The 15,983-nt window shown below is 38.5% G+C and overlaps 2 protein-coding genes across 27 annotated transcripts in view; both read left to right on the forward strand.

Moving 5' to 3' along the window:
• The window catches only part of GPHN (gephyrin), a 455,320-nt gene extending 449,374 nt beyond the window's left edge, over positions 1–5,946 (forward strand). For all 26 annotated transcript variants that reach the window (XM_081049702.1, XM_081049721.1, XM_081049725.1 and 23 more), the window contains 2 exons: positions 1,907–2,003; positions 3,115–5,946. In XM_081049702.1, coding sequence (XP_080905828.1) covers positions 1,907–2,003; positions 3,115–3,248 — 231 coding nt within the window. In that variant the 3' untranslated portion in view covers positions 3,249–5,946. The remainder of the gene's footprint in view (positions 1–1,906; positions 2,004–3,114) is intronic.
• A 1,352-nt stretch (positions 5,947–7,298) lies between these two features.
• GARIN2 (golgi associated RAB2 interactor family member 2) overlaps positions 7,299–15,983 on the forward strand; it is a gene marked incomplete at its 3' end in the record, with an annotated part of 29,318 nt that continues 20,633 nt past the window's right edge. The window contains exons 1-2 of the mRNA XM_081049744.1: positions 7,299–7,327; positions 8,274–8,404. The remainder of the gene's footprint in view (positions 7,328–8,273; positions 8,405–15,983) is intronic.

Below are 15,983 nucleotides of genomic sequence, written 5' to 3' on the forward strand. Positions count from 1 at the left end.
TTACATATGGTGCATCATTCCTGTAAGCATTGAAGCTTATAGTAAATAGGTGCTTTCTTAAGCTTACGTGATGTGGTATACCAGAACTATAATGTCAGTACAACTAAACATTGGTTAATAAAGTGTTCTGCATTTCAGTAAAATACTCTAAAAATCTAATCAGTGTCATCTCTGGCTGCAAAAGGAACAGCTATTTGTGATGCTATGAAAAAAATTAAGTTACTTCAATTTGATGCAACTGATTCTTGTTTCTTAAGTTAACATAAATATCTTGCTTTAAAACCAACAACCCCATTTTTTAGATGAACAAACAGGTATAGGACAGCAAAATAACTTGCTAGAACAGCCACCTGTTAGCAGTAAACCTGTGAGTAGAACCAGGTGAACAACTTATAGTTTAGTACTGGAAAACACAACACACAGAGAGAGATTGAAAGAGAGTCTTGCCCTTAGGTAAGTAAGCACAAAATAATTTAGGAATAATGGCAAGTTACCCCCCAATAAATATGAAATAGATTATAAACATAGGAAACATCAAGTGAAAAAGTGGAGTGTGATTCAATCAAGGAAAAATACCCTGGAATTAAATTTTATTCTGGGTTCCAGAGGAAGCACATGAATTGTTAAAGAGAAAAATTAGAACGTATAAAAACATAGTAACCAGGGCGGCCGGATGGCTCAGTTGTTTGGAGCGCTAGCTCTGAACAACTGGGTTGCCAGTTCGATTCCCACATGGGCCAGTGAGCTGCCACCTCCACAACTAGATTGAAGGACAATGACTTGGAGCTGATGGGCCCTGGAGAAACACACTGTTCCCCAATATTCCCCAATAAAAAAATTTTTAAAAAAAGCATAGTAACCAGATGGATTGGAGATAAGACTCACTTGAATCAAAATTTACAGTTTTAATTGTATCATTTGATCTCAGCAATAGCTGTGTCAGTTGAGTAAAGGCTTTCTAGACCATTTTATGGTACAGTAACTTAAATGATTATTATGCTAATATAAAATGTTAATTCTCGTACATTGAAGTAAGTCTTGTTTTCACTAACATGAGCTAATCTTTGATGGGTTATAGTCCATAATTATATACTGCATAAACTTGTTCAAGGAATACCTCTCAGGCACCTGCTACCAGCACACCAGCACTTTAATTTATCATATTTCAGTATGAATTTAATGACAGATTAAAAAAAAAAACGGCTCCAGGTTGAAGACTGATTGCTCATTCTATGTCATGTATGTGAACTGAAGTTGCTGTTAGAAAGGATTTTATCCTTGTTAGAAGGATATGAAAGATGCCATTCCATAGCAAAGACTCATTCAGAGAAAATTATTTTAGTGATGTGGCTAAACCAAAATGGTATAACCTTTAGTAGGGACTACTTTTAGTGCCCCAATGAGATTGTATATCAGTGTTGGACACTGGGGGCATATTCAAGAGAAAAAGAAAGTAACTATTCGTTTTATGTTAAAGATAGGTGTATGAATGAGTAGCTGAATAATACCTCAGTAAGTATTTACTGGATGGATGGATGGATGGTCTACAGATAAATGGATATTAGTTTGTTCTTTCAGTGTTAAAATATCTGCCTTTATACCTGAATTCATAGGTCAGAAGTATCTAGCCTCACAACCCATAATATTAGGCTTCAAAAATAGACCTTATCTTTTTCATCTGCTCTTTTCCCCACTATGAAAATCAACTTCTTGGCCTTCTTTTCTCTTTTCATCAGAGCAACCCAACCTCTGGACTTCCCGTGTGAAGAACATAAGGTGGCAGTGGTAGAAACAACAGAACGCCAAGATTTTCCCATGTCCACTGTATCCATTGCACAACTTCTGCCACCCTAGTTTTAAGAGATGGTCAGGTGATCAAGTTTGTCTTCTCCTCTTTGTTCTATAGTTATCGTGTGATGTAAAACTGGATCCTCGCCCAGAATACCATCGGTGTATACTGACTTGGCATCACCAAGAACCACTGCCTTGGGCACAAAGTACAGGTTAGTCACTGACACCCGTGGGTCTGTCTGTGCACCCATCCTGCTAAAACACAGATACATAACTTCCTTCCTTGGGTATCCCCAAGATTGTAATTATTATACATTTTCTTTTTTGTAAGATTAGGTGAATTAATTTATTCCTAAACAGTACATCATACCACGACAACAAGTGTAAAAAAAGAAAAGTTAATAAAGATTTAGTTATTCCATGAAGCTATATTTTCTAGATAAACAATTGAAATACAAATCTAGAATTACAAAAGATTTTTATCTTTTTTGTTCAACCAATAAGTTCTGATCATAACTTTGTAGGAAAAGGAGGGACTGTTGGCTCTACCACCCTGAAATGTGAGAGGAAAGCCCAATTATAATGTGATTCTCTGTGGCCTCTACTATATCCGAGATATTGGTAATTTCAAGGACCGAGAAATCGGTATAGATAAGTCAGAGTTCTGTAGTTACCTCCTCTAGACTTTAAACTTTTACCCCAAACTTCCCTAATCATATTTTACCTAATTTTTGATGAGACTCCAGTAAAATTGTATTACCCTTTAAACAAAAGTCCTATCGATTATAAATATCAACTAACGCAGTAACATGTGCTTTGCCATCAGAGGCTTCAATTCAAAATTGCCACCAACTCGTTGGTAGGACCCTAGGCAAGTTACCTAAACTATTTTGAGCCTCGTGAGAATTACGTACAATGGTTAAGAAAAGTGCCTACCTCCTTTTTGCCACTTAGTAGATACTACTAAAGAAATGATCACTGCTGCTATTGTTATCATTATTATTTTCATAGGTTTTAAAAGCCTCTGTTTTCAGACACTCATAACATTTCAGCCTAAGTAGAGAAAGTCTGTGGCATTTTGCATTGTGCTGTAAAATCCTGGTTTTATTCTTTCAAGCAATAATTTCTAATGTTTATTTTTCAAGTTTAGTGAGAAGGTAGTAGGATACCGTAGCAAGGCCACCTGAAAAAAGGTACTGGGAAGTCTGATCATCTCTCTTCCTCTCCCAGACCTGTGTGTCTAGTCATGGGCTCTTATTTTGAAAAGACTTACAGGGCCCCATGTGTGTACGCTGTGCTGCTGTAATAAGAGTGTTTTTCTAGGTAATCAGATGAGCAGCCGTCTGATGAGCATGCGCAGCGCCAACGGACTGTTGATGCTACCTCCAAAGACAGAGCAGTACGTGGAGCTCCACAAGGGCGAGGTGGTCGACGTCATGGTCATTGGACGACTATGATTGTCCCCAGCGGGAGAAAGCTTTGATGCATGTCCACATATCATTGACTGTATCCTGTAATATGCAACGGCACAGCTAGTTTTTCTGATTTGGATAAAAGTTGATCTGTATAGTCAACATCTTGAACTATATTTCAAAAGAATTTAAATACCTTTTAAAGAAAAAAAAAACACCTAAAACTAAATCTTAACAGACAACTCTATTCTGATTATATCAAAGCAAATTTTTTCTTTCCTGCAAATTGCTTTGTGTGTTCAATGCTAGGTCTGATAGCGATAGCTTTTAGTAGACAGCAGTAGGTGCCTGCAGAACTTGTGTTTTCCTCATCTTTAAAAATACAACTACTTATGCTCTTAAATCAAGGCTGTCTGCTTGTTTATACTAGCGTAGGCAACACTTGAATTTTCCTTCTTAGTATGCTTCATAACTGCTTTACAGAGAGCTTTTGCTTGGTCTTTATCATGTATCTCGTGTTTATGTGCACAGTGCCAAAAGAAGAGTGACTGGCTGGAGGCCCTGCCCTGCCTCCAGGAGAATCATCCCTCACAGAGCTTCCGGGGACGTTTCTCACCCCAGTGGCCTCATGGCACAGTACTCTTGGGCAGTAACTGGATACCTTTTATTTGAACAAACAAACTGGGGGGGAAAATGCTTCCTTAAGTGCTGACAGCCTTTTTAACCAATACATTTAAAATTGTACAGAACAAAAAATAAAATCAAAGACTGATCTTGTACAGATATTAGTGTTACCAGCATTCATGTGGAAATCAAGAGCAAAGACAAAATAATGTTAAACAACTCTGTACCATAACATTTTCTGTAATGATACTGAAACTTAATGAATAAAAAAAAAAAATCCTTGATCATTATATAAAAATCCATTGTGTTGGCCTTGTTATTAAAAAAGAGAAGATTATCATGCCATTCTGATGGGGTTCTGCCTGGATAAAAAGCATAGTTAAGACGACTTGCAAGATTAAGTGATATAAGGGAGATTTAAAATGTGATATAATGTAACTATTTTACTATGTAGCATTGCAAAAATATAGATTAGGAAGTAGGAGAGAACCACAGTTGGTCTGGTCTTGCCAGTCATAGGTGGAGAATAGCAAACAAGTTTACAGGAAACATAGGTGATAATCAACATAGGTGATTATTTTAGATGCCATAAAAACAAATTTCAAACATCTGCAGCTCTTTGGAATGGAGGGGGGAAGAAAGTAAGAAATGAACCAGAAAATCGCAGGTGAGTACCTGGAAATTTTTTGATCATGTTAGAAAGGACGTAAGAAATGGGAAAAATCTGTGCTGACCACAGAAAACGAAACAAATGAAATATACTCTATCCACATCGCCCTTTAATAATAATTGAGGGGTACTTTTCTAATGGTGGTAATGGGACATTAAATATGGTGTAGGGTATAATTAATAAAGCGAACAACAAAAATTGGCCTCCTAATAAACAAGGTACCAAATGATGAAGCTGAATAAAGCCAAATAGTAAACAACAAATATTTGATACTAATATTGGTATTTCCAAAGTTGAAAATGAAATGTCCTTTGTTTTAAATTTTCTTTTATATTTTTAGTTAAGGAAGGTAAGGTTAGTTAATAGAGGTCAAGTCAAAGACATGAATAGTGTTTTACTTACATTCATTCAAGAAATATTTATTAATCATCTATGTGCTTGGGTACAAGGTACACCGTGCTACTATTTACAAAGATGAGTAGGGATAGTAGATGACATTACGTTTATTATCTCCATCACTGGAGATAATAAAAACACATGCAAGTAACCAGAATATTTGATATGTACTCATATGAATTGGAAAATACATGGTAGAGTGTGTACAATGTGATAAATGCCATAATTCAGATTTAGAGAGTTGGAGTTCGAAAGATAACCTCCTACAAGGTAAGATTTCAAGGGGTAAGATGGCATTTTGGTGGTCTTAAAGGAAGTGTAGAATTTTAAAGATGATGATGCAGGAAGAAAGATACTGCAGAAACAGAATTATGCACAATTAATAATTATTTTTATTATAAAATATAAGCTCCACAATGGCAAGGATTTTTGTTTATTTTGTTCACTTACATTATTCCCAAGGCCTTAGAAGAGTTCCTGGCATATGTGTATATTTGTAGGCATCAGTAAGTATTTGTTCAATGAAACATATAGCACTTACTATATGCCAGGCTCTTTTCATTTGTTTAATTTTCACAATAATCCTATAAGGGTTATTATAGCTGTATTACAGATGAGGAAACTGAGGCACAGAAACATTACACAATTTGTCCGTGATTATACAGCTAGTAAGAGGAGGAGCCAGGATTCAAACTTAGCAATCTGTCTTCAGATTCCATACTCCTAAACACTAAGCTCTAGAAACAGAAAATTGATATATTTGTAAGACCAAAAAACTATATATTTGAGGCCCAAACTATGAAGTTCTTAAATACCAGGTTAAGGAGTCTAGATTTATTCTAGAGAAAAACTGTTGAAGATTGTTGATCAGGGAAATGTTAGCATCAGAGCTGTCCTGTTAGGGAAAATGTTCTGGCAGCATTGAGTAGGATAGATTGGATTGAGGGGAAACTGAATGAGACACCAGTTAAAAAGTGATTGTGGTTGTGCAGGTGAGGGGTGGTGACAGCCTTAACCGTAGTGGTCGAGGTGATGGTGATGGGAAGGCCATGACAAATGAAAGAATGAAAAGAATTTTATGACTGATTTCAAGTTTTCGAAAGGGAGTTCAAGCGATAAAAGATGATTCAAAGTATTGAGTCTTGGCTCATTGAGAAAATGTTAAGCCATTAATAAAGAAAAGAAAGTCAGAAAAATAGGTTTCGTGGAGGAGCTGATGAGTTCGGACATGTGTTTGAGACTCCAGAGTATTAAGGTAGACATGACCTGTTGGCGTTTGAAAGTATAGGTTAGGAGTTCACAAAAGAGGTACTGGCTGGATGTAACCATGGGGGTCATTCACATAAAGTGGGTGTTTGAACTGGAAGTGTGAATGGGAAGATTATCAAGGAAGAGTTTGCCAAGAGAAGAGGGCAGGGTCTTTGGGAGCATCTTAGTTTGCAGTGTTGGAGGAAAAGGGCCATGAAGGGAATGAAAGGAAGAGCATTTTGTAAAAGATAAGAAACCAAGTAGAGCAATGTCCCAAAAACCGAGGAGGAGAGTTTCAAGAAGGAAGGATAATAATCAACTGTAAGAAAGAAATGTCAAGAGAGATGAAGGCTCAAAAGATTTACTGATTAGGCAATCGTTCGTGAGCTGGAAGAGTGCAATTTCAGTAGGGGTTGAGGGCAAAAACCAGATTGCAAAACAGAAACCGTGAATATGAATTCTCTGGATCTTGTGTATAAAAAAAGATAGACACAGAATGATAGCTTCACCCATAACAAGGTGGAGGAAACGTTTTGTCTGTGGGTTTTGAGACAAGAGAACAGTAGTGGCGTGTTAAAAATGCAAGAATGAGGTTCCAGATAGAGAAAGAAGAAGAAGGAAGGTTTGGATTTAAGGACCAAGGATTAAGGATTTAATTAGCTTGGAGAAAAAAACATTTTTTTCCTTCTGAGTTAGAAAAGGGGGAAAAATACAAACACATTTGAAGTAGATACAAAGGAAATTAACTTTAAAAGTTAAGGTTCAATGAAATGGTTCTATTTGGCACAATGGAAGTCAATGTCATCCAATCTATTTGCATTTATTTGAACAAAAGTATTTTAGTATTGCACATGTATGATGTGTTACAATTGTTTGTCTTATAGTTAATGCTTAAATAAAAGACTATAGAAGATGTTTTTAGATTCTTGCTTATAGGTGTGTGGAAGTTAAGGAGTTCCCTTTAACCTGTTTTTTTGGTTCTATGTTTGGGTTCTTTCAAGTCATATCACACAATGAAGAAAAGAACATAAGCAGATCGCTTACCAAGTAAATGCTATTAAGTGATGTTGTGTGTTACAGAATGTGAATTCTTTGGATGGCTTTCATTTTTTAAATTATTTGCTAACCAACAAAACTGTGGCTCTAACCCATAACCAACTCTTGATCTTCATGAAATCCTAACAAGGTAAGTCATTATTATTGCCAATTACAGAAAGTGAAGATTTGTGTAAAGGCAGAATTTAAAGCAAATAAATGATGTATCTTGTTATTCCAATGATGATGGGTCTAAGTTAAATAATACATTGCATTTTAACATTCTTACAAGAAGTATTAAGCTCGATTCTCTATAACAGAGAGTTACATATTTCAGAGTTCATCAATAACTTGGCCTAGAACCAAACGACTAAAGAATTGCTCAATTCTGGCCATTCTGTATGGTCAGTTACCAGTAGTTCTCCTGTAGTCTTGTAATAATTCAGTAATGTATTAAACAAGCATTTTTTAAGTTCCTACAATATGCCTGTCTCCATGCTAGGCACCGAGGATATACAGTGATGAATGAGACAGACTCTGCTATCCAACGGGAGGAGATAGATTATGAGAAAGAAAATAAAATTTTTTGTGTGTACAGATTATGAAAAGTCTATGCAGAAATGCAATGATATGTTAGAGAGTAACTGGGTAGAGGCCTAAATCATACTCAGTTATCGTGTCAGGGTCCAGCTATTTAAAAAGGCAGAAATCACACTAAGGGACTTTAATGTAAGAATACATTAAATAGGTGTTGGAGACCTGGAAAAGCACAAAGGAAACATTAAGATGTCAGAGATAATAACTATAGAAAGCAACTACCACACTAGGACTGGGGAGGTGGGCGGAAGAAGTTCGATTAATCAGAAACTAACTCAGAGTCTTGACCCTTTGGAGCTGAGACTCAATCATCTAAGGAGAGGGCACTGCCCAGCTGCTTATTCTGAGAGGGGGAGAAAAAGTCTAGAACTAGTTCCTGTTGCCAGGGTGACATTGACAGAAACAAAAAGTAAACAGGAAGGAACACAAGTCCCTTCTTCCCTCCCTCTGCTTTCAAAGCTCCCTGTCGTCTAATGCAACCTTACTGTTGAACCTAACAGGAAAGTCGCCTGGAGAAAGAAATGTAGTTTGCAGAGTTCCCACCCCAGCACTGCAATGCAGAATGAGATGGCGGATTTGAAGCTGAGAGAGAATCACTTGTCAAGTGACGATGGAAGAGCTCTCTAAAAAGGTAACTTTTGAACCCAGATCTGAAGAATGAAAATAAGCCCCATGTGTTAAGAGTTGAGAGAGCTGCATTTCAGACAAAGGAAAGGGCTTAAAGAAGACGACATCAGAAAGGAGCCTCTCAGAAGTATGATGAGGGAGCGGGGAGGCAGATTCATGCTCACAAATGTATAGGCTTTTGGGTGTGATACTAAATACACACACACACACACACACAAAACTTAGGATATATGTTACACATTCTAAGAGCATTGGGAAACCAGTGAAGTTTTAAGATATTTACTAAACACCGATTGAATACAAGGCAACATGCTAGACAAGTGTTCCAACAAACAAGAAACTCGTTCTCTCTGCCTCCTACAACCTGTTCCTCTGCCTATATTTTCCTTTCTGGTTAACGACACCACCATTTACCCACATTCCAAATCGGAAACCTCTGAGTCATTCTTTTTCTCACTCCCCATATCCAGTTAGTCACCAAATTCTATCCACTAATAGTACCTAAATTAACCCTTTATTTTCCCTTCCTACTGCTACCTACCTTGGTCTCTGTGCCTCCACTGTTGCCCTGTCCAAATCCATCCTTCATGCTGCTACCAGAATAATCAATCCAGGCCATAAATCTCTGCATAAAATTCTTCATTAGGAAACTGCTATAACAGATGAGGTCCAAGCCCCCCTAGGGCACTCAAAGCCCTCTTCAAGCCCCTCCCCTCCTCCAACTTCGTTTTTTTCCCCTCTTCAACTTGATGTAATACCAGACCATTTGCAAGTACTGCTTCAAACCTTGTCGTTTTATGCCTCAATGCCTTCTCTCAAGTTGGCTCATCTTTCAAGATTTAGCTTGGGCATTAACTACTCCAGGAACTCTTCCCTAAATCCCCAAATTGGACTACTAAGTGCCCCTCATCTATGCTCCCACTTATCATTGCATCTCATTGGAATAATATGCTTACATGACCCCTCCCCCCACTTGACAGTAAATTCCTTGAGGCAGAGATTGTTTACTTTGTAGCCCCAGCATGGCATGATGCCCAGTAAATAATAGGTACTCGGAACTGAACTGACCAACAGAACTGACCTTGACTCACCAAGGAACCAGAGACAGATCCTGACAGGAAAACTTCTCATCACAAGCTTAGTACATGCAGCAGAGCAGACCCCATGCAGGCACAAGCAAGCGGGCGCATCTCCTAAGGGACAAGGGCAGAGGGCTAATTGGTCATGGACTTTTCACTTCGACAGAGAGCCTCAAGTGCCAACTTGTGGCAACGTCTCCAAATGAAGTCATATATAAGGTTTTATATTCTGTGCATGTTTAAAAGCATTGATATTTTAAAAGTAAATGTTTAAAATGTACCATGAATTTTATTTCCTCCTTTTGCTATTTCTTCACTTTTTAATATACCAGTAGCCTCAACAAAAATGAAAAGGAGATAATATCAAAGAATTTCATCGAACTAATAAAATTAATACCATCACCTTAGAAGAAATGAAATTGAGATGTATGCAAAAATGTTTCCAGGCCCTGATGGAGGAAGAACAGAGACACGGCAAGTGACGATCATGCAATAAATGTGCTAACTGAAGAGATGAGTGACTGGAAGTCCAGTCCGTGGCAATCAGGTGACTAGAGGACGAATGTATCCATCCGAAAGGGCATTCAGGATACAAGACAGGAAAGCAATGTCTGAGGCAAAAGTAAGGAGACTGCAAAGAGAGGTCTGCAGGGTGAGCCAGTTATTCGTGGAGAGCTATCACCAGAGCTTGGTGCCAGTAAATGGTCAAGTTATATATCTGGCATGTGACCCTGCTTCTGGGAAAACTACCTGATATGCACCCTATGAAAAAGGATGAGAAGGTCTCCCTCACACCAACACGTGTTCCCAAATGGAAGTTATAGTTCTTGAGAAAATAGGAACACAATCATCCTCTCAAAAACTCGGAGAGTTCATGTTTATTCTGACAGACTGAATATTCTCTAGGCCTGGTCAAAGCAAGTGTTTCAGTCTAGAATATGCTGACTCAAAGGAAGTGAATTCACCAAGGTGATACACGCCCCCCAGACCCCCTCGTGCCCTCCCATCCTCTTGAGCAGGTGAGAAGGTAGCTACACAACAGGTGGGTGTCTCCAGCCCTTGACTACAACCCAAAAGGGAAAGAAGGATGATGTGACAGGGAAGAGCCACATAACCACACAGAAAAGCCACAAAGACAACTACCTAATCACATAAGGTCAAGAGAAAATACCTTCAGAGCGAATATGATGTATTTATTTACAGTCACCCGACTATTCCTGAGTGCCTACTACAGCCTTTGTCCAGGGTACATGAGACGCTGGAGGTACGAAGATAAAGAGGCCTCTGCCCTCTAACAAAGCCACATTCTTTTGAAGTTTTTCCATTTAAGTCTCTGAAAATCAGGCTATAGGGAGATTGAATGATAAATTGTTAGTTGAATAATAAGTGATGTAAAATGTTTTCAACTCTCAGCATGGTATCTTTTCCAAGGTGATTCTACGGCTAAACTGACTTTTCTCTCCAAGGAAGCGTCACACTTCAGAACTACCTCTCCTGAGCCATCTGGACTCCACTGGAAATCGGGCCATGCTGCCTCTCAGAGACAGACCTTCAGGCTGCTCCTTCCCAGGCAGGGCTCATCTCTTACTTCAGAGACTCTGCCAGCCCATTGTGATGCAGGAGCAATAGAACAATGCACAGAGCAGCCTGGCCTCTGTGCTTCTGTACTAAGTGGTTAGTTGCCTGCCCTGTGGTTATGTAAACAAACACGTTCTGACAAAGAAATGTTAAGAGTCAGAAAGGTGCTATTTGGAGACTAATGTCCTAGTATCCATCCAGGAGACCTCCTTCAGTCTCGCCTCTATGTAAGTGAATCTCTGGTTACTGCAACTTGGGTGTGAACCTGAGGGAGAAGGAAATGGATAGTTCAATGAATTTCTAATGTGTCAAGGACAAGATGTCTATTTTCTTTTTTATCTTCCTCTTTTCCTTCTAGTTTCATTTCTTGTACCGTAACCAAAACTCAGAGGCAACATCTGGTTACTGAATTTCTTAAAAATAATTTCATTGAGAGTTTGAGATGGAAATAAAAACAAGTTTTCCAAATTATCTTCAAATTTTGATTTTTTCAAACTGTTACCCCAATTTTCTTCCATAAGTGACTGAGAATTGAATGAATTGGTGGGAAGACAGTTGTTTTTAATTATTCAAATGGGAGAGAAAATCGAGAACAGATTTCCTGTTTAAAGCTGAAAGTTTAGTTGCAGGTCCCATTGTCAAGAGAGAAGAGGCCCCAATAGTCAGAGCTTCTCAAAGGTGTCATCAGAATTGCAACCTAGAATTGTGATGCAACAATCCTAAAAGTGTTTATCAGTGTGTTAAGTAGCTTAGAAAAATATCATCTAAGGAAATGCTATGCTTCAAAGTGCTATGAGGAACTGCTCTCACAGCACCGAGCATCACAGAGAACAGCTTGAACGGATGACAGGTAAGAAGCACCATTTAAAAGCTTTCATGTAATTCCAGAAATAACACACGTGAAAGAAAAAAGACAAGAGATTCTAGCTGGTCAGTATATGGGTGGTCACTATAGAATACTTTCAACTTTGCAATAGGTTTGAAAATTTTTTGTAATAAAATATCTGGGGAAAGGACCACATGGGAATGGTAAATAGCAAATACAGGGAACATTTTATGGGCCTTTATAGACACTCCTCTGAATTAGGCAGTCAGAAAAGCTGACGGAAACACTTTCAGGCTGGCTCCTGGACTCTCACTCCCTCCCATTCCCAATCTCCATTAAAACCCAAGCTGTCAGGATTCCAAAAAATTCCCCAGGACTCTATTTATTCCTGGGAAAATGAAGACATCCCACCACCACTGGGTGAGTGTTCCTCGCATAGACTCTGTTCTTAGCCCTAATGGAGCCTCCCTTGGTCATCCTTGGAACCGTACCCAGATGGGGAAGTCCTGGTGACATCATGGAAAGTCCAGAGCAAAGCTGAAGTAGTTCCACCCTTAAAGTGTATACAGTTCACGCTTCTTTGCTTAGATTCCCCGTTAAACCACTGGCATTGGCTTCTGGTCTGTAGTCAGACTTAATATGGAATCTCTCTACCTTTTCTTTTAACTAAAAGTAGCTGCCAGTGCCTTTTCCGATGAAAATTATGCTATAATTCAGCAGAAAAGTGAACCCTGGTGAAGATATCTGCTGAATTAATCTGCCCTCAGCGTTGGAAAAAACAAGGAGGATTAACAAGGAGAAAAGAGCACTAATTAGGAGAAATAGCAAAGAATGTAAAGATTCTGCAACTGGTAATATAAGTTGGAGTCCATCTCAAGTAGAACAAGATTCCTTTCCACCCGCGTTGCCTGGCAGCACAGCTAAAGCCCTACCTATAATATTGCTCTGCATTTTGCTTGCTGAATTAGATGTATAGGCATTTAATGGGCCTAGTGAAAGGCATAAATTATTGGAAAATATATAAACTGTGATTGTGAAAACCGACACACAGTCCTGGTAGAATAAATTACAACAAAAAATTCTGTGTATCGGTGAAATGAAGCTAGCTTTGTGTTCCCACAATGGCCTGAAACAGCCCTGCTTTCTTCTCTGCTTTAATTCACACATTCACTCAACACGTATTTATTGTCATTCCATAATATAAACAGTCTTTGGTTCTTGAATATGATTAATCTATTTTTAATACTAAATTTTAGTTTTTATTTATGAGTTTTATATTGTAGACCTATACTGCACATACAATATAAAGCAAGACCACACAAACTTTCATAGAGAATTTGCAAAAATAAGCCTTGCTTTATTTTGAAAATATTTATATAGAACCTACAAATGTTCAGCTTATTAATATGAATAACATTATTGCAAATTTCACTTGCGACATCTCACTGCTCTGACTTTTCTTCATAAAGGCTATGGTCATATCATTCTCTGATATGCAACAGTCACAAGGTGACAGAAGAGAGACATAAATGTACCCTTATTAAAAATTTGTCCATGGATAATGGTGAAAACATTCTCGTTAGATCATAGTGATGGTTACACCATTCTGTAGATATGCTAAAAATCACTGAACGATACCCTTTAAATGAGTGAAGTTGATGATATGTAAATTATATCTCAGTAAGCCTATATTAAAAACTGATCCATAGATAAAATTATTAGAAAGACAGAACTATCTGTGAAAGTCCTGCCCACACTATTGGAGTTATTCTGAATCACCAAAACTAACAACATCTCAGTAAGGGCTGTTCATGGGGTGGGGAGTGGAGGGGGCTGTGAGCTGGCTGGCTGTCAGCTGCTCTTCTCTGATCTCCCACAGAGAGCACAGCAAAGCACGGGGAGCTCTCAGTGAGAACCTGGAATCATCTGCTTTTTGAGAAAAAGTAATTTCTCAAACATCTGTTAACCATGGGGCACAATTAATTTTGGCACATCTTACAACAGATTGTGATATTCCAAATAGGTCCTCATCATAACTGTTGATTTAATGTTATGGGAAAATATGAGTATCTGCTATAGGCAATATATAATACACATTTATGTACATATGTTTGTAAGACTGGAAAGACATGTATATATATACGTACATATATATGTACATATATACGTATATATACATGTATATATATGTGTATATACGTATATATATGTATGTATGTGTATATATAACTTTTAATACCGTCCCTAGGTATTGAGAACTAACCTAATATAGTTCATTTAAGAGCTGAGACTGCTTTTGGACCATTGACAAAATGCATGGTGTTGTGTATATGTGTGACCAAGATTGGTTTCACAGAACAATTTATATGTCTTAGGAATGGTGCAGTCTTGACTAATTAACCAGGATAATTGGTGGAATGGGGGGAGGGCCTTGCAATGTACAGATTAATCATCTCAAGTCACAGTTAAAACAAAACTAGCTAAAATTCAGCACACATTTACCATCTATACACATAATCCAAAGGTGTCAAAATAATTCCAGAACAAAAAGCAAAAATACAATCACACCAGAGACGATAAAAGATTCTGTTACATTTTCTGCTCCTTAGCTGACCTCCCCTTTGTTTCAGGGTTCGAAGAGGATGAGGGGCAAGGTCCAGCCGTAGCTGCAAATCTGCCGAAGCCCTTCCCTTCCTCTCATTTCCTCCTCCCTGTTCATGGCCCTAAATCCACAGCTGCATCTGCTGCCCTGGAAGATCACCCACTGATTGCTCTCTAGGGGGATGTTCTCATACCCAAGGGACCCTGGAAGCCACATACGCACAGTGCTGGAAAGGGGTTTTCCCTGTTCCCAGTGGCCGTGAGGCAGCTACTGATCAGCATGTGTTTGTAAACACTAGACATACCCTCCGAGGTGTGGATGTTGTCAGTGGATCAGAGTCATTTTTTTTTTCAAAACTGTACTTTAGCACCCACTTCTGGATGAGCAAGAGTTGACTACTGCATTTCATCAAATCTAAGATCCATTAATTATAAGATATACCATTATTTTATGAGAAAGAAAGAAAGCTGTAATTTCATAATTCAATGCTTTCTTATTAGAATTTGTCTACACATTATCTGCCTGTCGTCCTCTGTGCCACAATCCTCTGTGCATTTCTTAAAGGAATGCTCCACTCTAGTCTCTGGGACCTTCTTCCAAGCCTCAGACATACCTTCTGCAAGTTTTGTCCTGGAATTTTCTTAATCTCACCAGAAGGTGTGAACAAAAGGTTTCCGGGTACCCATTGGGAACACATTTGAAATAGTAATTAAATGCAACCCATGTAGTACAATCGATGTACACAATTTACTGTGAGCCACCATGATTAAGTTTGTGTGTGTGCAGCTAAATGACAACTACATTCCATTTCAGAGTTGTTCAGCAGAGGAATAATGTTTCTTAAAATGGATGAAATGTGGAGAATATGAAATGCTGTGATCAAGAGGGAACTCAGCCCCACAAACGCTGGGTAGATTATACTTTTTGACACAGGGTGCGGTGTGGTAGGACCCTGCCAATACAAGCACCATTTAGGTGCTCACTGTGATAGCCACAGAGTTTGGTGCTTTCTACACTTCAGCGCATTCAGTCATCCCTACACTGCATTGAGTTGGGTAGTTTTATCCTCAGAACCTGGATGTGTCTGATTCCAGAATCCATTATATCCCCACCATACCAGGTTCCATCCTGGCCTATGTCACTTGAGTTCTGATGGCAACTATAGTTGTAGTTCACCTGGTCCAGGTATTCCTGAAGACATTAAGTCAGAATTTAATGGAGAGGAGAAAGAATGTCGATAGTGACTGTAATCACAATATGATGTGAGAACTATCCATAAGTGACAAAATAGTGAGCGTAAGCATATGTAAGTACGGACAAGCAGACAACAGCTAGCATCTGGGAAGTCAGAGCATTGTTTACGCTACTCTGGCTTATGTACAGAAAGAAAATAACTCTCAGGCTTCTTACAACCCTCCATTGCACAAAGGTTATTTGAGTTTACATTACTTCCTTTGCACATTATCCCATATGCTCGTTGGCCACAGCAGCCCAGGAG

Source organism: Rhinolophus hipposideros (genome assembly GCF_964194185.1).
Source record: "Rhinolophus hipposideros genome assembly, chromosome: 5".
NCBI lineage: Eukaryota > Metazoa > Chordata > Mammalia > Chiroptera > Rhinolophidae > Rhinolophus > Rhinolophus hipposideros.